Source organism: Epinephelus moara, chromosome 9 (assembly GCF_006386435.1).
Source record: "Epinephelus moara isolate mb chromosome 9, YSFRI_EMoa_1.0, whole genome shotgun sequence".
Classification (NCBI taxonomy): domain Eukaryota; kingdom Metazoa; phylum Chordata; class Actinopteri; order Perciformes; family Serranidae; genus Epinephelus; species Epinephelus moara.
The window spans coordinates 17279353-17299693 of NC_065514.1; the positions used below are offsets into that span (position 1 = coordinate 17279353).

The 20341-nt window shown below is 40.9% G+C and overlaps 1 protein-coding gene across 2 annotated transcripts; it reads left to right on the forward strand.

Moving 5' to 3' along the window:
• Positions 1–7414: 7414 nt before the first annotated feature.
• On the forward strand, positions 7415–18833 carry adora2ab (adenosine A2a receptor b). Of its 2 annotated transcripts, none has more exons than XM_050053733.1 (5): positions 7415–7664; positions 11647–12214; positions 12864–12995; positions 16742–16845; positions 17343–18833. In XM_050053733.1, exons 2-5 carry the CDS (start codon positions 12015–12017, stop codon positions 18302–18304), a joined length of 1398 nt encoding a protein of 465 aa, XP_049909690.1. In that variant the 5' UTR covers positions 7415–7664; positions 11647–12014; the 3' UTR covers positions 18305–18833. The 2 variants fall into 2 exon arrangements, with proteins under 2 accessions (XP_049909690.1, XP_049909691.1); XM_050053734.1 differs by lacking the exon at positions 7415–7664 and adding an exon at positions 8273–8373.
• The last annotated feature ends 1508 nt before the right edge of the window (positions 18834–20341 follow it).

The window sequence follows — 20341 nt, forward strand, 5'->3', positions numbered from 1 at the left end:
CTACTGCTAAGCTAAGTGTTAGCATTTATTGTTAAATAATTCTCACTTGTAGTCACAGTAGCTGCTGTTCAGTTAAAGTTACATACAGCAGGCTCGCTTTAATCTGCCATGCTTCTGGCAGGAAGACTCTTAAGAGTACCAGTTTTATCCTGCAGAGAGCAAATCAGGTGATGTAGCTCCTCTGCAGGCAGCAGCATTAACCAATGCAGTATCACTGCTTTTATCTTGGAGGCCATCTGGTAAGACACTAGGGGGGCTTGGGTGTGTTCACAGATCCGTGGTCACCCTTGGCAAATATCCTTGAGGATGAGTTTGTGTTTCACAGTTTGGATAAATGATAAGAAATGATAAGCCGTGTTTGTGAACAGGAAATCTTCACAGGGAATAAAATTGCTATCCATAGAGCAAACAGTGTCCAGCCCTACTGACGCATCTTCAGTCCCATCTGTGATAGAGTGCTGCAGTGTTGGTGAATTACGCACAGAGTTTGTCTCGGGAAATGTTTTATTTACTTTGTCGATTATAATCTCTGTGACATGAAAGAAGAATCAAGACTCATCCGCAAACTTAGGGCTCCCTCAGTCAAACCTGCTCCTTCTGTAACGTCATTATTGAACCCATCCTCCTGTGCTGAGCCACCTGCTATTTCACCATACATACCAGCTCCTGAAATTCACCAACATGTCTTTCAGCCCTCATTCACACTGCCACCACTCATAGAGCACTGACCAGCCCATCGACCCATGCTCACCCTTCTCCCCTCTGGCCATAGATACAGACACTACTCTGCAAAAAAAAAAATGCTTTGCCCTCAGTTATCACTGCTTTAAATAGCATCGGCACACTGTAACATACTTGTGCTGTTGCTATGTTCTTGTTTGTTCATACCCTGTTTCTCAGCTTTATTTGTTCTGAGTGTTTGATTGTGTACAGACTAAGGACGCACATGTTCTGTACAGAGGACAAAGATGTAGTCTAAATCTGAAGACTTTCAGCAGGAGACCTACTCTGGGTTTTAAAATCTCTCTGGCAACCACCCAAAACATATTTGCTTGTCATTAGAAAACCTTACTCAGAAGTGATGAATCATAGATCTGACTGATCCACAGTGAGACCGATGCTGACGTGTACGGCAGCTCCATTTAAGTCACTGTGTAAACCTGACAGTTCCTCTTAATAAATATGGGTATTATTGATACTTCCTTAGTTATATTTATCATTTACTAACAATGGACTGCGTAAACTTCTGTAATTGGGTCTTCACCAGGGGCGTAAATATGGACAGCCCTGGCAGTGTGGTTGCACCGGGGCCTATGGGGTGAGGGGGCCCAATTGCCACCTGGAAATACACCCGTGTTTAAATTTGAATTTATTTAGCACACAAGATGTCATAAAAACAAGTATAGATATAGCTGCAAGCAGCAATCCCAGGGTTCAAGCCAGCATGGAACTTCCTGCCTGTATTAAAGATAAACAACAGGTTTTATCACAGTCACAAAAATGCTCATTCGTTTGCGTTTAAATCTCGACCAGACCACGCTCTTCTTTGGAAACTGTCGCTTCCTATTGGTCAAGTGCAGAAACATTTTGGTGACATGCTCTAATGGCTCAGTTAAAGAAGTCCACTGAGTTTGGTGATGTTTGAACAAACCCTCATTGATTTATAGCGAAATGTTGCAAAAGGCCGTTGCACTTGTTTGGAACTGGTGCTTCCCTATTGACCGATTTCAAAAATAATTTCACACGTGGTTCATCATTATTGTTCAACATACCCTGCAAGTTTTGTAATGATTGCCTATGCTCTGATGAAGGTCAAATAGACTGAAAGTTCAACAATAAAGTGGAACACTGCAGAGATGTAAGTGTGCAGAAATCTTTTTCTACCGGTTTGGTGACATTTGGTTAAAGATTATCATGAAATAGAAAATGTTGTGCATACAGTAGAAATTACAACAAGTAATTGAATATCACTGCAGGCTAACCGTTAAAGCGACCTGAACGCCATTTAAAACGTGACACCAAAGAATGTGTGTGTCAATTTTGGTTGCAATTGAATGAAGACTTTTTGTGGATATAGATGTTAATTAATTTTCCATATTCTTAAAAATATAGAGTGACGGACTTCTGAATTGACTATACGTTGCAGTGAGATAAACTTTGTCACAATTCAGTGGATGTGCTGAAGAAATTTCGGCTCTGTAGGACGTACTGGTGATTTGCTGTGAATGTGAAATGTCTCAGAATTTAAATTTATTGTAATAGGCCACACCCTCTTAAAGCAATATTAAAGCAATCATTTCCAAATTTCATCCACTGAGACGTGACCCTAGATGGTGCAGTTGAAGCTCTGTGCAAAGAAAAAGCTGACCAAGATGGCTCAAGTTCAGAAAGAGCACAAGGAGTGAACCACTGCTAACAACAATCTGCACGTCAAAACCAAGCAGATAAATGGTGAGAAAGAGGTCGTCATTAAGGAACTGGAGGCACAGAAGTTGGAGCTCTGTGCGGAGAAAAAGCTGGAGACCAAGATAGAGAGAAAAAGACCCTTCAAACAGAGCTGGATTCGATGAAGTGGGAGGTCTGTGCCACCAGGCGGGCATGTGCAGCAGCTAGAAACACTACAGTGAGACTGCTTGACACGGACACGCCAGAATTTGATGCCCGCTCAAGAGTCGAATCACTAAAATTCAGGCAATGAATCATTCACTGAGCCTGATAAGAAAAGCTCTCTGAAAACAGAGGGAGGAGAATAAGAAGACCCTGGAGACATCTCAGACCTCCCATCAATCACAGCTAGAGGAACAGCGAGCGGCCTTGAAAAAGGCAGAGGAGCAGCTGGAAACGGAGCGACTCTACTTCAAACAGGAGAGGAGGAAATCCAGAGCTTCCCAACTGGCTAAGATCAGGCAGCAGAGAGAGGAGAATGATAAGGTCATGGCCTCTTTAAATGAAGCTGAGCAGAAAATTGCTCAGCTGGAAATGACGGAAGACAAAGAGGAGAAGGTGGCTGAAGACAAAGAGGGTAGCAAGTGTGGTGCCTAAACCACTACTGTGACGCCCTGGGTCAGATGACCAGTTAAGGGACCAGGGTCAAGAAGGAATATATGGCACACACACACACACACACACACACACACACACACACACACACACACACACAGTAGCATGTGTATGCGTATGTGTTTGTGTGTGTAAAACTTGATTACATCATCTTTAGCAACACAAAATAATTAATTTTTTAAATTGTAATTGTAAAAATTGTAAATATTGTAGAAATAAATATATAAATAAATAAATGAAATATATAAAAAAGTAAATAAATAATATATATATTAATATAAAAAAAATAAATAAATAAATAAATAAAAATAATGTCATATTTGTCTGCCTTTTGTTGAAAAGTTTTACTACAGTTGTGTTCTCGTTTGCACCCTATAGCCTGAAAATATAAGTGTGCCCAGTATATGTTGGTCCAAATACTGTTATTTTGTCAAGGGTTAATAGAATAGAATAGTAATTTATTGTTGTTATACAAGTACAACGAAATTAAGATGGGCATCTCTCTCTTATACATAAAAACAGTATAAAAACTAACATAAAAACACCAATGGCTAATAAATAAATAGCAGTGGTTACTCAATAAATAAATGGACACCAATTGCTGATAGTCAGTAGATGTAGTAGATGCTGCAGGCCTTTTTTCTCAGACAGTGGTTGTAAACCTCTTCCAGGTGTGGGACCTCCAGCCCGACCGCACGCTGTGCAGTCTTCACCACCCAGTGTAAGTCCTGCCGCTCTGCCACTGTGCAGCTACTGTACCACACTGTGATACACTTTGCGAGGGTGGTCTCTATGGTGGTTCTGTGCTGTGCTTGTTTCAGCTTTCTCAGGAAGAACAGCCTTTGTTGGGCTTTCTTTTAACAAGGCTTGAGGTGTTGTGTGTCCATGTCAGGCGGTTGGATAGGATGATGCCAAGGAACTTTAGACTCTCCACACTCTCTACTTCCACCCCATGTAAGTGGAGGGGGGTGATGGGCTGTTCTTGTTGCCCTTCTAAAGTCAATGGTCATTTCCTTGGTCTTATGGGTGTTAAGGACCAGGCTACTGTCCTTACACCACTCAAGCCATCACTTATATGTTGGTCATCCAAAGACAATAATTATCTGTCTAAAGCCCTGCGATAGTCTGGTGACCTGTCCAGGGTGTACTCCGTCTCTTGCCCACTGTCAGCTGGGATAGGCTCCAGCACACCTGGACCCGTAACAGGATGGTTACTGAGAAATGAATGAATGAATGAATGAATGTCTGAAAGTGGCTAAAGAGCTTAAGGAAAGGCAGGTTTATTCTTTGTGCCGAAACCTTTCAAATACAGCTGCAAGTTTAATGGCTACGAAATGTTTTCGAATTTTTGAAAACACAAAAAAGAGAAAACTATTAACTGGAATCAAATATAATAAATAAATGCACTTATTAAAGTTGTGACAGATGACATGATAACATCAGATCACATAACATAGAACTTTATTTATCCCAAGGGAAAGTGCTGTGAAGTAGCTTCAAGACAATATAAGGTAAGTAAGAGCAACAAGAGAGATAAAAAGGAAGAGAGGAATGTCAATCCGTGCGTGAGCTGAACTTTAAGAAAGAAATATTTGTTAAAGAGGGGTTTCAAAACTACATACATGATATGATGATGATACAGTAATGATGCAGCTCCATGAACACACAGGATGAGCATACAACAAAATCCCAGAGGTGGTGTAGGCTGCATTTCATCACTTAAACTTCAAACATAAACAGTTTACAATTCCCCTGATTGACTGCGTGCACAGTTATATGCACAACAAACCAAACAAGGTGCGAGGTGGAGGGTGTGCACGTAGACTCAGAGGAGAACTTTTCACGTTCTTATGGTTCACCAATCAATAACGTGAAGTCTGATTAAATAAAAGATGTAATGTATTTGGACTGTGTTCTATTTTGATTTCATTCTTGATCCCTTTCACTTTATTTTTTTGGCCCACAGCCTATTGTCATTTCCAGTCATCTGTGTGTCACCGTTTACCAGAAGACCCCCTCAGTGCAGTCTCCTACACACACACACACACACACACACACACACACACACACGCCAAGAGACAAACATAGAGAGGAGTCCTCTCAGCCAGCTGCTCTGAGGTTCACCTCCTTTAACAGCACAAGGCCTCAGGACAACCCTCACATAATCCAGCCCAACCAAAGAAAAGGAAATGAAATCTACACCAACTATTGGACATCTATCACAAAAACCTCAAACAAACATCAGTGCTATTTGGCCCTCAACAGACAGTGCACGATGGCAAACTATCTGACTGCTGTGACAGATCAGAAACTGACAAAGACACTGACTATGTACAGACTCTGAGATCACAGCCTGACCATAGAGACCAGCAGACACAGGCAGACCTGGCTGCCTAGAGAAGACAGGCTGTGTCAGCTCTGTCCTCAGAGACAGGTGGAGACAGAGCAACATTTCCTGCCACAATGTAGCACATATGAAGACATCAAAACAAAGTTCTGTACAAAAATGAAATGTAAACTCCAAGATTTTGATTCACTCTCTGACCAGACTAACATGAAACATCTACTTGGAGAAAGTACACTTTATTAGGTACACCTTGCTCGTACCAAGTGGGACCCCTTTTGCCTTCAGAACTGCTTTAATTATTCATGGCATATATTCATCAAGGTGCTGGAAACATTCGTCAGAGATTTTGGTCCATATTGACATGATAGCATCACGCAGTTGCTGCAGATTTGTCCAAATCCGAATCTCCTGTTCCACCATGTCCCAAAGGTGCTCTATTGGATTGAGATCTGGTGACTGTGGAGGCCATTGGAGTACAGTGAACTCATCGTCATGTTCAAGAAACCAGTTTGAGATGATTTGAGCTTTGTGACATGGTGCGTTATCCTGCTGGAAGTAGCCATCAGAAGATGGGTACACTGTGGTCATAAAGGGATGGACACGGTCAACAACAATACTCAGGTAGGCTGTGGTGTTTAAACCATGCTCAGTTGGTGCTAAGGGGCCCAAAGTGTACCAAGAAAATATCCCTCACACCATTACACCACCACCAGCAGCCTGACCCGTTGATACAAGGCAGGATGGATCCATGCTTTCATGTTGTTTACGCCATATTCTGACCCTACCATCTGAATGTGGCAGAAGAGATCCAGACTCATCAGACCAGGCAACGTTTCTCCAATCTTCTATTGTCCAGTTTTGATGAGCCCTTGTGAATTGGGGGGGTCTTTGCTGCTACTCTCCCTGCCTTAGGCTTTCCATGTAGGCGCATGGAAGGGCAGAGAGGTCTGCTTTCTATTCCTCATGCTTTCCTCATTTGCACGTGGAAGAGCAGACAGGTGCGCTCTCTCTGCAACACATTTTCACTCTGACCTTGTCACATATTGACGTTTTGCTCATGGACTTTCCAGGTCCACATACGATGTGCGTTGATTGTTGACGTTCTGGGACACCATGTCAAGTTCTCTTCTTTCAAGATACACTTACAGGAAATTTATTGTTTACATACAGTCTCTATCAAAATAAAAGCACTACATCAGTACAACAACGTGAATTGACTTTTTTTTTTTTCCTTCAACAACAAACACACATGGTTGGGTTTAGGCAACAAAAGCACGCGATTAGGTTTAGGAAAAAAGAACAGGGTTTGGCTTAAGAATCTTATAGGATGCAAACACCGCTCTCTCGGGTGAAAATCAGTGTTTGTCAGAGCCATCCACCACCCGCTCCACTCGGACATTCGCCATGTTTCCCCCTTACGCTGCCTGGTGCTGTTAAACTATAACTGCAACCGGTCACGTATCATGCCGATGTTATAGGATGCCTTTTTTGCACTGGTTTCTGACGCCACAAGTCACTGCCCAAGTGCCAGATTTCAAAGACTTCGGAGAGAGGCCAGGCTCCTCTCCGCCTTGGGCTTTTCAGGTAGGCATGTGGAAGACGCTTTCTGCATAGGCCGAGGAAAGGCAAAGGGGCCCCAGAACAGAGCCATACCGCCAAATATAATGCTGCAAATGGAAATAAAGTTCTCTTCGATGAAAGTGCTCCTGACTGAACTGCCTTTTATTTACTCCTTCACTTAATGAGTTTTTTTTTTGTTTGTTTTTTTGTATTAATAAATCCAGTGTCTTAAATTCTAATTGTGCTTTGGCAACACATATGAAATGTCATGCCAGTAAAGCTTACTGAACTGAACTGAACTGAATTGAATTCTCTGTGTGTGTGTGTGTGTGTGTGTGTGTGTGAGAGAGAGAGAGAGACAGAAGGAGAGACAGAGCGGGAGGCGGCGCGCCTGCAGCCACGCTTTTTCCTGTTGCCGCTGCAGCTCGTCAGTGCGCAACTTCAAACTTCTCACAGACCGAAGTGTAGATGGCGCGACCGCAGTGTTAAACTGAAAATGAGCAGCGGTGCTATTAAGAGAGGACTTACCGCGTTTCTGTTCCTTTACTTCAGTGTGTTTTTCCCCACGCTGTATTTAAGTTTGTGCCATAAACGCATCACCTTCTTGTGACCTTTTACTTTCTGTTGTGCGCTGCCAGCCGACATCTGAACTGTTGACTGGGTGCAAACAGGTGTTATATTCATACTTTTAAGTAAGGTAAGAAATGTTCAGACTGTGTTTTAAATGTGTTTTTAAGTTGATGTTGGGACCATTTTCTACATTTTCTTAAATTAATAACAGGTGTCTTGCTTTGTGATTTAAGGGTTATGGTTATTCTTTAAATATGGAAGCTTTCTCTGTGTCAGGATTGTGGGGTTTTTATGCCAATAAATTGATGAAGTAGATGTCTGAAATACAAAAAACTACATAGGCCTGATAATACATACAATCTCCATAATGTAAGTCACTTTCTAAGGCTGGTGTGTGTGATCAGCGCTGGAGCCCTTTCACCATCACTGGACATCTCTTGCCCTGCAGTGTTTGTTCAGTATTGGCTCAGCTGATGCTTAAGTCTCTGCTGTCATATATCTGCTCCTGCAATCAGGACTTCACAATGTGATGCCAGCACCTCCCTCATTAGCGCACACAGCACTTTTGCCAACAGTAATACTGCAGCTTTTTGTGTTGTTTTCCTTCGACTTTGGTGGAGCTGAGCTGGTGCATTGATTGACAGGGCAGAGACAGATCCTCCTCCAGCAGGATGTGCATTTTCTTATCACTTCCTCCAAGGCCTCTCGGCACATATAGCCTGGGTCATAATAAAGGGGAGTAGTTTTTGCCCAGCAGTCAACTGGAAGAAGGTTAAACAAGTGGACTTAGCATGTGATGGCTCAGAATGTAAACTTCAGAGTTGGGGGAAAGCTATGTAAGTTGTCTTTTCTGTCACTTTTACTTTGAAGAATCTTTTTTTGTGCATGTTCAGAGGCTTTTGCAGCCACTTGACATTTCAAATTACTAAAGGGCTTTCCACACACCCTGGATAAAGCCTGGTTTTAAATTCCTTTGGCCTGTGAGAAGGTTTCAACAGCAAACAATAGAGAGAAAGTACTTTGCTCCACTACCAGTCAGGATCACTGCTGGTAAAGCCACAGGGTCATATGTAGCCAACAGAGGGAGATTAATGAAAGAACAATGTGCTGAAGGAAAGCAAGTGGTTGCTTTTTATGTTCTCTTTACATTTCCAACACTGGCACTAGTGATGTGTCTTTACATTTCCATGTAAGGACAGTAAAGCGCAGTTAGGGCCTTTTAACAAGCTCTCTTTATATGGTACAGTACAAGTTTGGCCAGTTTAACTGAGAAGTAAATGTCAGTGGAATATCTCTTTCTCATGAAATGAAGACAGGAAAAGTGCTGCTTAAAAAGTAGTTGCTCTGCTATATTTAAATCAAATTACACCCCTTTTTAGCAGAACGATGATAAAGTGTGATTTCCCATCCCCCGTTTTTTTGTGGTTTAATATGACTCAGTGGGAAATTACCCAATAGCTAAATTTAGTTTTGTTAATTTAATAATTAATATTATTATCACAGCTTTTTATGCAAAGCTGCATCCATTTTAGAGCGGACTGGAGGTCGAGAATCTGCCAGGTGTTAAGATTTGAGTAGTAGAGAGGAGGTCAGTGAGCTCGTCATGCGATCAGAAGATAACCTACTGACATAATTCTGACACAGTGGGAGAAAAAAAAAACTGGCCAGCAGTGTGATTGAATGAAGATTGGTTTGGGAGTTTCAGTTCTCTGAGATACGCTGACATAAAGCACCCAATATAGGTCACACATGGGTCCCAACATCACCTCTGTTGTCACAGAATCAGACATTCAGTCTTTTTGAATCTTATCTTCTTAAATGTTACTCACTGTATGGACCTTGGCAGGAACTAGGTCATATTTACAAATTGCTCTTTTCACTGTAGTGAATAACTTCCACCCTCAGCATATTGAATGTTTGCTGTGTGCTTTGTCCACTTAAATCAGAGGAAGTAAAAGCAGTTTTTTAATGTATGTTTCTGTTTGTTTCATTTAAGATGTTAATGCTGGTATTGTAGCCTGACAGAGATGGTATCTATTGAGCTTAAAAAAATCTCCTAATGATTTTGAAAGAGTTTTTATATAAATGTGTAACAAAAACAAACAGTTTTTGATCATGATCCCTTAAAGAACAAGCTCAACAGTTATGGAGTTAGCTGAGAACCTGATGTGCATGTGTACTAGAAATTTCATTTGTATGCTACTAAACTGCTCTCTTAATTCCATTGTTGTGGCAACGTAATCGCTGCCTGGATTATGTTCAGTGCCAATGTTCCTTTCAGGCAACAAAACACAACATCCATGTACCACGTAGGTCTCGGAAGGAAGTGGTTGGGGAGGATGGTGGATGTACTGTACAAAGTGCAGGACTTTGACACCGAGACTTCAGGTTCATGTCAAGATTTCTGTGTTAGGTTTAGGCAACAAAAGCACTTTAGTTAAGGTTAGGGAAAATTGTGATTTTATTTTTTTAATTTAATTTAATTTAATTTAATTTAATTTAATTTAATTTAATTTAATTTTACTTTATTTTATTATATTTTATTTGATATAATTTTATTTTATCTTACTTTATGTCATGTTGTTTTATTTTATCTTACTTTATTTTACTTTATTTTATTTTATTTAATGTTATTTTATTTTATCTTACTTAATTTAATTTAATTTAATTTTATTATACTTTATTTGATGTTATTCTATTTTATTCATTTATTCATTTATTTAAGTAAAGGGACAGCGAGCATTAATCAACATTTTAAGGAATGTAAATGCACCTGAATTAACTGATTTGGCTAGTTTTCATTGGCAGTCCCTTTACCCGCTGTAAAAAGGCATCCTAGACAAATTTAAACAACAATAAAATACAGCATGTAATACAGGTAATAACATATTGCATTATAGCAAAAACACATCACATATAATACGGTTACAGACAAAATCCACTGTCACGTTACAGTTAAATATTACATGTATCAGCGTTCACATCTTTGGGTGTCATCAAGCCATTTCTTGGCATTTAACTTAAATGAGTGATATAATGGAGGCTCTCTAATTAAATACTAGGCTAATGAAAATTACCTATTTTGGCGGAAAACAGCTGAAATATGTTGTCAGTGAACATTTTGCTGATACGTTTAATATCAACATTTCTGTATCTTGCCAGATACCTTAATTAGCAACATGTCCAAGTTACAGTATGTTAAGAGAAAACGTAATATGCTCAGCCAAACATTTCCCTCAAAATGCACTTGCTGTTTCAGATTAGTTGTGTAAAGACATCATTTCTGGGAAACAAGGCTGATATTTGAGCCAGAGCCAGACTATCAGCTTCCTCCTGCTCTAGTCTAACTCTGGGCAAGGAAGTGACTATGTGTGTTGGGTCATACCAGTCCTGGTTGATACTACTAAGAAACAAACAGACAAAAATAGCAAATAGAAAATTAAACAGAATAAGGCTGGTATAGCTACGCTAAGCTAACAGTTAAAATTCCTAGCAGGCTTCCGCATGAACTTCCACGACAATGTCTTTGCAGCAATTCAAAAAGAAATAAATTATAATACACTAACTAATCTACCAGTACAGCCTTGGTTATTATTATCTGATATCATCTGTGAACCTGTGTGTCTTTATTCCTCACCCCCCTGAGCTGCTGTACCCCAGCTGGGTAACTTGGCCCTCATTTCACTCATGCTCCTTTCTTTGTGGAGGTTATCTGAGGTTGTAACAATGTGTCCTAATCTGCTTACGATAAAGAGGAATTTAGCAAAATAGCCTGAAAAAAACACAGCAAAGATAACTTTACAAAGTGTCCCAGTGTTGGTACAATGGCTTTGAAATTTATAGGGGGTTTAATTTGCGTAATTAGCCTATCAGCGATGTTGGAAGAAAGCATGTCAGTGACGGGAATGATTAGTGTGTGGAAAGGTTTCGGGAAACTTTTCCTGAAATAAAAGGCGCATTGTTGGGCTGTCTGCCTCGGCCCTGTATGGAAAACAAACTGTCCCTCTGTCCTCTAGAGATAGATGGCTTTTCTGACCTGTGTGGTAACCTGCAATTTGTTTATACAGGCTAGACCACTGAGATTGTGTCCTCTCTCTTTCTCTCCCCAGAACACTGCTCTTAATTTGGCAGCCGTCGGGCAGAACTCCCAGACGCTCCCTCCTCAGTATTCTGCCGCTGTCTGTGGCAAAGTTTACCGAGCTGAAGAGGTGAAGATGCTTGCAGAGACAAAGAGGAAGACTGACAGACTGATCCAGTGTGAGTGACAGTAAAAAGAATGACATAGGTCAGGCTCGGCAGGTGTCATGTTTGTAGTGGGAACTTCCTGCTGTGTCTGTCCTCCCTTGACACAATCACGCTTCCCTTACGTTGTACCATGTGGTTTGGCAAGCAGGTATTTTGTCTAAAAACAAGTGAAGCAGCTGAGTCTGTGGGATGACAGCGCAAAGAAAGCAAAAAAGAGAACAAAAACACAACAATGCTGAACACTGAACAGCTGGTCTATATTGGCCTGGAGCTGGTGATCGCTTTCCTGTCTGTGGCTGGGAACATCCTGGTCTGCTGGGCCGTCTGCCTCAACTCCAACCTGCAGAGCATCACCAACTTCTTTGTGGTGTCACTGGCAGTGGCTGACATTGCTGTGGGACTACTGGCAATTCCCTTCGCTATTGCTATTAGGTATTATTACATTTATTTCATTTAAAAGTGTGTTCATTTCTTGTTTTTTATAAGAGTTAAAGGTCCAGTGTGTAAGATTTAGGGGGATGTAGTGGTGTTGAGTGGTGAGGATTGCAGATTGCAACCAGCTGAAACTTCCTTCAGTGATCCTTATTCAGTTGGTTTTTATCTGGAGGCAAATTATCCGTGGAGGTGTTCACTCCAAAACAAAGGGACCCTGTAATTTAAATTGGTCAAAAAAAAATCAGTGCTTTTTGGACACTCCTGTCTCGGAGGGGCCTCTTACTACAGTGGCTGATGCAAAAAACGCGAATGGCCCGATCTGTCCGATCTGCGCTACTTTAGAAACATTGCGGTGCAACATAGCGATTTCAATGGAAGAAGACACACTCTTTATGTAGATATAAACTGCTCGTGCTAAGGCAACAGAAACACAACATATACCCCCCCTAAATCCTACACACTGGGCCTTTAAATTATGTGTAGTTCTGAGTGAAAGTGTAATAAATCACACCAATTTCTGTGACTGTGACTGATTTGGGGCAATAACTTAAGGAATATGTCTTTATTAGATTTGGAAAAATGTATTTTTAGTTTTGCAGTATTTTCATTTATCATCTGTGATGTTTTTACCGCAATCCATCATCAGCACCGGCTTCTGTGCCAACTTCTTTGGCTGCCTCTTCATCGCATGCTTCGTCCTCATACTCACCCAGAGCTCCATCTTCAGCCTGCTGGCCATCGCTGTAGACCGCTACATCGCTATCAAGAACCCACTCAGGTGAGAGGAAACAGAAATGTCACAGGCTAAAAACTGAAACAGAGACAATTTCCCACACTGCCACTTAAACCAGATTAACTTTTCACACACATCTCGCCGAAACTTGATGATTGGGCTGCATTTGAAAATTATGTTTTAGCAGATTTTCTTTTGCTGTCGGATATAAACTGTTGCACATTTTAAACATAATGCTTTTTTCCACACACAACAAGTCAGAGGCGTGTGGGTAAACTGTCAAATGAGAGAGGCGTCCAAAGCACTATGCAGTGTAGCGAAACACATTGAATCACAGAGAGATTTTATTTAATTAAGGCTAATCTGGCTGGCTGTGGGCAGACACAGATATACGTCTCGACAGGCTTTATTGGGTTACTGCTCGTGTGCTGTTGGAGGGATTAAATGTGCTGAAGGCTTTGATCATTTCCATCCATGTAAATCAACACCATTTAAATTCTACTTCTTGAAATTGCCTCGCGTATTTTGCAGTTTCCAGCAAAGTCCCTTGTCCATTCTTTCTGCAACAGGCATTTTGACACACCATTGACTCATACTGTTCATACGGGTGTATCCAGAGCCGCTGTTGTTTAGTCACAGCTGCATTCTTCACTCCTACCATGAGAGGATATTTCATCTAGTAAGCCACAGCAGGTGACACATTTGCATAAGCAGTTGCATAACGGGTTCTGTGTGTGTGTTTGTGTGCTCACACGGCTGCCACAACCCCTGGCACCAAAGACCAGAGAGCTAATAATTCATCAGAGTTTTAGGAGGCTTTATATAGCCGACTGGCCGCCACCATGGCCATGAACGATCCCAGTCACATGGGACAATGGCTTTAGGTAGGGTGATGTTACCAAGAATACTGTCATGCTGATTTACTGTCTGTATTCTTCTTGCCAGTGTATTCCTCATGCCAGCATGAAGCATGTGCACAATAATGCTGCCAATGCAGTCTTCAAAAATACCCAATAACTTGAGGATGTAGCAAAAATAATGAAAAGAGGAAACTGAAATGTTGAAAGCAGGATCTTTTTAAAAAGCAGGACCAGTGATGTGGATATGAATAGCCCAGATGGCCTGCTTACATGCAAGCAGTGTTTATGATAGACCTGAACATCTGAACTTAACAGCCATAAAGCTATTGTATATATTTAAAGAGATATTTTGGATCTTTCAAAGTGGGGTTGTATGATGTATTTATCCATGGTCAGTGTATTACATACAGGAGATGGCGGTCATCATGCCCACACTCTGAGGAAGCAGACAGTAGCACTGCCATGGTAACTAAGCAAAGTATTGCTTTGGAAAGGGGCAGCAAAACCAATTTTAGCTCCTTAAAAAAAGTCCTTCCTAAAAAGATGTAATATTGGTTGACATGTATGCTATATTAAGAATATTTTAGGCGCTTTACCTTGCCGTCAGACAGCCTGTTCTGACAGGGAACGGCTTCGGTTCCCCATCTATACTTTTGTCAAAGCTACCAGACTCCATTGATAAAAACAGTAATTTAACATTGCAGAACACAGGAGCTGCTGGTCTACTTCTGCCTTTTCAGTTTGTTTGTTTGTGATATTGTGCAACTTTGGTTTATCCAAACTAATCTTAAAGGCCAAAATCACACAATAACACAAACACACTAACTGACAGAGGCAGAGGTAGGCCAGCATCTCCTGTGTTCAGCAATGTTAAATTACTGTTTTTCTCAATGGAGTCTGGCTTTGAAGAGAGCAATATAAAAATGTCAGTTCCCTATCAAACATTGCTGAAGGTAAGAGGTGAAAATACTCTTAATATAGCATACACTTAAACTGATATTGAATTTTTGGGGTGGCTAAAATAGGGGTAACACTTTACTTTAAGGTATCTACATAAGAGTGACATGACACTGTCATAACTATGACATGACACAGTCATGAACTTGTCATGAACATTATGTACATGTCATAAATGTTTATGACTGCTGTCATTAAATGTCATTCGTTTTTTTAATGACAATTTGACATTGTTGGTGACTATATGTTGATTGTATGTATGTGTATGCTGACCCCTAGTTCCAAGTCAAATTTCTCTGAGACCAGTAAATGAACTGAATCTGAATCTGTCTTGATTATGACAACTTGACATTGATCAAAGTGACATTGCCAGAAGTTGTCTTTGTCGTGACAAGTTGACATTAAATTTGTTTGGGATGTCCTTTTAATGACAACGTGACATTAACCAGGATGACATTACCAGAAGATGTCTTTGTCATAACAACTTGACATTAACAAGAAATGCACCTCTTTTTGTGTTTATGACAAGTTGACATAATGATTATTATTGTTATGACAAATCTTCTGGTAATGTCATCCTGGTTAATGTCAAGTTGTCATAATAAGGACATCCCAAACAAATTTAATGTCAACTTGTCACGACAAAGACAACTTCTGGTGATGTCGTCCTGGTTAATGTCAAACAAAGACAACTTCTGGTGATGTCGTCCTGGTTAATGTCAAGTTGTCATTACAGGGACATACCAAACAAATTTAATGTCAACTTGTCATGACAAAGACAACTTCTGGTGATGTCGTCCTGGTTAATGTCAAGTTGTCATTACAGGGACATACCAAACAAATTTAATGTCAACTTGTCATGACAAAGACAACTTCTGGTAATGTCACTCTAAATAATGTCAAGTTGTCATAATCAAGACAACCCAAACAATGTCAACTTGTCATTACAAAAACTGAATGACACTTAATGACAGCAGTCATAAACGTTTATGACATGTACATAATGTTTATGACAAGTTCATGACACTGTCATGTCATAGTTATGACAGTGTCATGTCACCCTTATGTAGATAACTTCAAGTAAAGTGTTACCAAAGTAAGTTTTGCTGCTGCCCCCCATCCACAGCAGTACATTGCTTAGCTTCCGCGGTGGTGCTCCTGCCTGCTTCTCCAAACTGGGGACGTGCAGACCAGCATCTACTGTAGGTAATACACTGACCTCATATAATCCCACATAAGATCTGAACTATCCCTTTAAGTGCACATAATCCTATCAGAGATTGCACTGTAAAATAAATGTCCTCATCATTTCACTCAAATTACATTTACAGCAAACCACCATCATTAATATTTGTCATTTCTGTATTTCACTGCATTTCTCAGAAGCTCCTGCATGACCTGACTGAATAACAAATTCTTCAGAGCTTTGCATTAGCGTCAGAACTCAGATGAGGAAGAAGTGTGCCGGTAAATTACAGTGTGGGAAGGAAGTGCCCATTATTGCAGATGAATGCACACTCACTCAACTGTTTGCGGAGTCATGGAGCAACATTTCACACTACGTTTACTACTCACACTACCTGAAACCAAAACATAAACATATTAATGTGGATGAAACCAAACATGCAAGGAAAAAAAGGACATACAAAACGACCTTTGCAAAATCAGAATGGATCTATATATTTGAAATTCTTGATGCGTCTTTAATCAGCAGACAAAAGAACTGGTACTGGTCAGATTTGTGTAAGTGGTTGCAGTGTATTCAAAACCCAGTGGTGCAACAATATAAACATTGTCATCTCTTGCTTTGGCTTATTAGGCAAATAGTGCATTTAGGCTTGAATACACAACCATTTTCTGCTCATTTAAATCATCAAATATTGACTTTGCTTCAAGGGGATACTATCACACTGAGATTAGATACAACAGAACAACCAGCCCTAATGTATCACCGTGCTCTGCTTCACCTTCTAGGTACAGCAGCCTGGTGACAGGGCAGAGGGCGAAGGGCATCATCGCATTGTGCTGGGTTCTCTCAGTGGGCATCGGCTTGACACCCATGCTGGGCTGGAACGGAGGTGGGAGACTTATTTTGTGATATCTGTCACAGTGTATTGAGTATTGGGTTCAAACTTGTCTCGCTGTTGGTTGTTTAAAGCTAGAATCAGAATTTTGGAAGAGTTAATCAAAGTAAATGCATATCAAAACAAACTGTGCTTCAAGTCTCTTACTAGAGCAACCATTTTCAATATCCTGAGACCTATTGAGGGGGTGAAAATGCATAAAGAAAGGCACCCTAGGGAAAATGTAGAAATGCATTTGTATTGAACAGTATTTCCAGAGAGAAGTGCTCAAATTAATTTCAATGCTGAGAATTAGATGAAATGCATCTGGCATTTTCGCATTGCCTTCAATCCAGCTAAGTGGCTCTTAGAGAAACCTAAACCATTCACATTGCCTGGAATATATGAAAAATGTTTTACGAATATGTAGAATTCTCTCTGCTGTGAAAGAAACATTATTATTATTAAAAGACAAAACTGACAATAAATCACCTCTGTCTTCTGTTATACAGGTTCGAACACCACCGCCGCAGACAGCATCAGCCCCTGTCGTGAAGGCTTGACGGAGTGCCTGTTTGAAAGAGTGGTCAGCCTGGACTACATGGTCTATTTCAATTTCTTCGGCTGTGTGTTGGTGCCCCTGTTCGTCATGCTGGTCATCTATGCCCACATCTTCATGGCCGCTCGGCGCCAGCTCCGAATGATAGGGCTTAAAGTTGCGCACTTACCTGCTCCTGGAGTGATAACCACATCGTCAAGCTCATCTCGTTCCACCCTGCAGAAGGAAGTCCATGCTGCCAAATCGCTGGCCATCATCGTTGGGTTGTTTGCTCTGTGTTGGCTTCCACTGCACATCATCAACTGCTTCAACCACCTGTGTCAGGATTGTGAGCGCGCACATATCTGGGTGATGAACATCGCCATCATCCTCTCCCATGCCAACTCTGTCGTGAATCCCTTCATCTATGCTTACCGCATTCGGGAGTTCAGACAGACCTTTCGGAGGATCCTGTACCAGCACATCCTCGGGCAGAGGGATGGACACGGGTTTGGTGATGGCAGAGGTGTTAGGAGCAGCAGTATCATGCGGACTTCCCCCCGTGCCAGTAGAGAGGGTTCGTCATGTGGTACAGTAGTGATTAGTTACGTCCTGGACCCCAGTCCTGAGCGAACTCCACCGAAAGCTGCTCACGAAGCCTCTTGCTGTTGGACATCAAACTTAGATGCAGCACCAAGCAGCTACATACCCAACGGACACCAAATAAAGGGCAACACCCTTCCAGCAAAGCAGCAGCAGCCGTGCATCATGGGATTTGCTCAGGATGGAGCCCAGTCGGTCACATACCTTGGGGGGGCAACAGATGTTTTGGAGGTGAAAGACAGTGAAAGTTGCATTACTTTTGTGAATGTTCACGCTCTCTCCCTAAAACAGACGGACTGTGTCCACTCAACAGAGCTTACAGAAGTCTCATGACAAAGATATTAAGGTGTTTAGAAAGATATTCAGGTATTTAAAGTATATTTCTATTGCCATAAAACAGATGACAATGTGTGAACATGACAATATGAACACGGGTTAATGAAACCTTAGCAAATCAATAGCTATCTGAAGTCACTTAAACTGGTTGCCAGGGAACATCTTGGCCTGATTTATCACTTTTTCTCATCAACCATGTCTGAGTTGGATCGCATCTACAAGCACACAACATGTGGATGTTAAAAATGGGCTCATGCTTACATTTTCTTGACATACAATAACATCTTTGTCAGTGTGTTCTGTCTCCCAGATAAATGTTCTTTTTTTAGTTTGCATGCCTTTTAAATTATGTGCATTTTAATGTGCAGGAAACAATGCTTTATCAATTGTACTGTATTGTGCAATGCACAATAAACATTTAAATTCTTGAACTGCTTTTTTATAATGTTGCATCAGGTCACCTTTTGTAGCCCAGTGGCCATCTGCACTGTTTTTATTTACTGGAGAAATAAAAGTCTTAAATACTTATTGGTTTGCTGTTTTTTTTCTTTAGATTACCCAGAAAACCACGTAAAATCCTTAAGTCTACCTTGAGTGTAACTTTTAGAACTTGCTATGTGTCTCTGCTATGCAGTGCCTTGAACTGAAAAGCGGTGTGTGCAGATGTATTTGTCCTTTGTCAACATGCTGGGAACACCATCCCCACAGTGAAGCATGGTGGTCGCAGCGTCATGCTGTGGGGATGTTTTTCATTGGCAGGGACAGGGAAACTGGTCAGAATTGAAGGAAAGGTGGATGGCGCAGAGAAATCCTTGAGGGAAACCTATTTGAGTCTTCCAGAGATTTGAGACTTGGACAGAGGTTCACCTTCAGGACAATGACCCTAAACACACTGGTAAAGCAACACTCCAGTGGTTTAAGGAGAAACCAGACCTCAATCCAATTGAGATTCTGTGGTACGACTTAATGATTGCTGCACACAAGCGGAATCCATCCAACTTGAAGGAGCTAGAGCAGTTTCGCCATGAGGAATGGACAAACGTTCCAGTGGCTAGATGTGCCAAGCTCATAGAGACATACCCGAAGAGACTTGTAGCTGTAATTGCTGCAAAAGGCGGCTGTACGAAGAATTAACTTTGGCGTGGGTGAATAATTACGCATGCTCATGTTTTCTGTTCTTTGTTGTATTTCTTGTTTGTTTCAAAATTTATTTTATTTTTTTTTTTGCGTCTTCAAAGTGGTAATTATGTTGTGTAGATCAAATGATACAACCCCCCCAAAATTCCTTTTAAAATCCAGGTTGTAAGGCAACAAAATAGAGAGAATGCCAAGGGGGGTTAATACTTTCGCAAGCCAGTGTATTTCTATATAGAAAATACATTGCCTTGTAAAATTCTTGAAAAACTTTTGACCTTTAAGCACATCGAAAACCCCAACCTCACTCTGATAACATGTTCGGGTAATATAGGACAGCTGGTAAGGTAAAGTGGGACAGTCATGTTTGTTTTTTAAATGGTTAAATCCATTTACTAGTTCATTCATTAATTCATTAAATCATTAATGCTACCTAACTTAATGCTACCTAACTTAAGAACTCACTCAAAACCCTTCCCTGTAAAACAGTCATTCCAAACTGATCCAGCTTCAGGGTCCAGATTTCTCCTTAGTCAGTAGTTTAAGGTCCACGCATTTTAATATATTCAGCGTCCTACTTGTGTTTGGCCATGTCATTGAGCTAGTTTGCTGTCTCTGTCAAGCAGCTGTCCATTAGTCACTCACTCTACAGCAGGAAACAGCACTTCAAATTAGAGCTCTGTGCTGGAAAATCACTATATTTCAAAATAAAGTGTCTTTTTACAAACTTGACACATACGCAGGTCACTTGTGGTCCATTCAGAATGGACCCGCGACCCACTTTTGGACCCACCACATGGGAACCACTGCTGCAACAGTTAACAAAATTCAACACCCTCAAACCACTTTTGTTGTAATGGTATAACTACCCTTATTGTTGTGGGCTCTTTTTACCAAAAA

What these genes read in the sequence shown, in the direction of transcription:
- adora2ab (XM_050053733.1), top strand. Translation starts at nt 12,015, where the DNA reads ATGCTGAACACTGAACAGCTGGTCTATATTGGCCTGGAGCTGGTGATC. An exon ending in CCCTTCGCTATTGCTATTAG is followed by an intron (nt 12,215 to 12,863) that starts GTATTATTACAT and finishes ATCCATCATCAG; the next exon opens with CACCGGCTTCTGTGCCAACT. An exon ending in GCTATCAAGAACCCACTCAG is followed by an intron (nt 12,996 to 16,741) that starts GTGAGAGGAAAC and finishes TTCACCTTCTAG; the next exon opens with GTACAGCAGCCTGGTGACAG.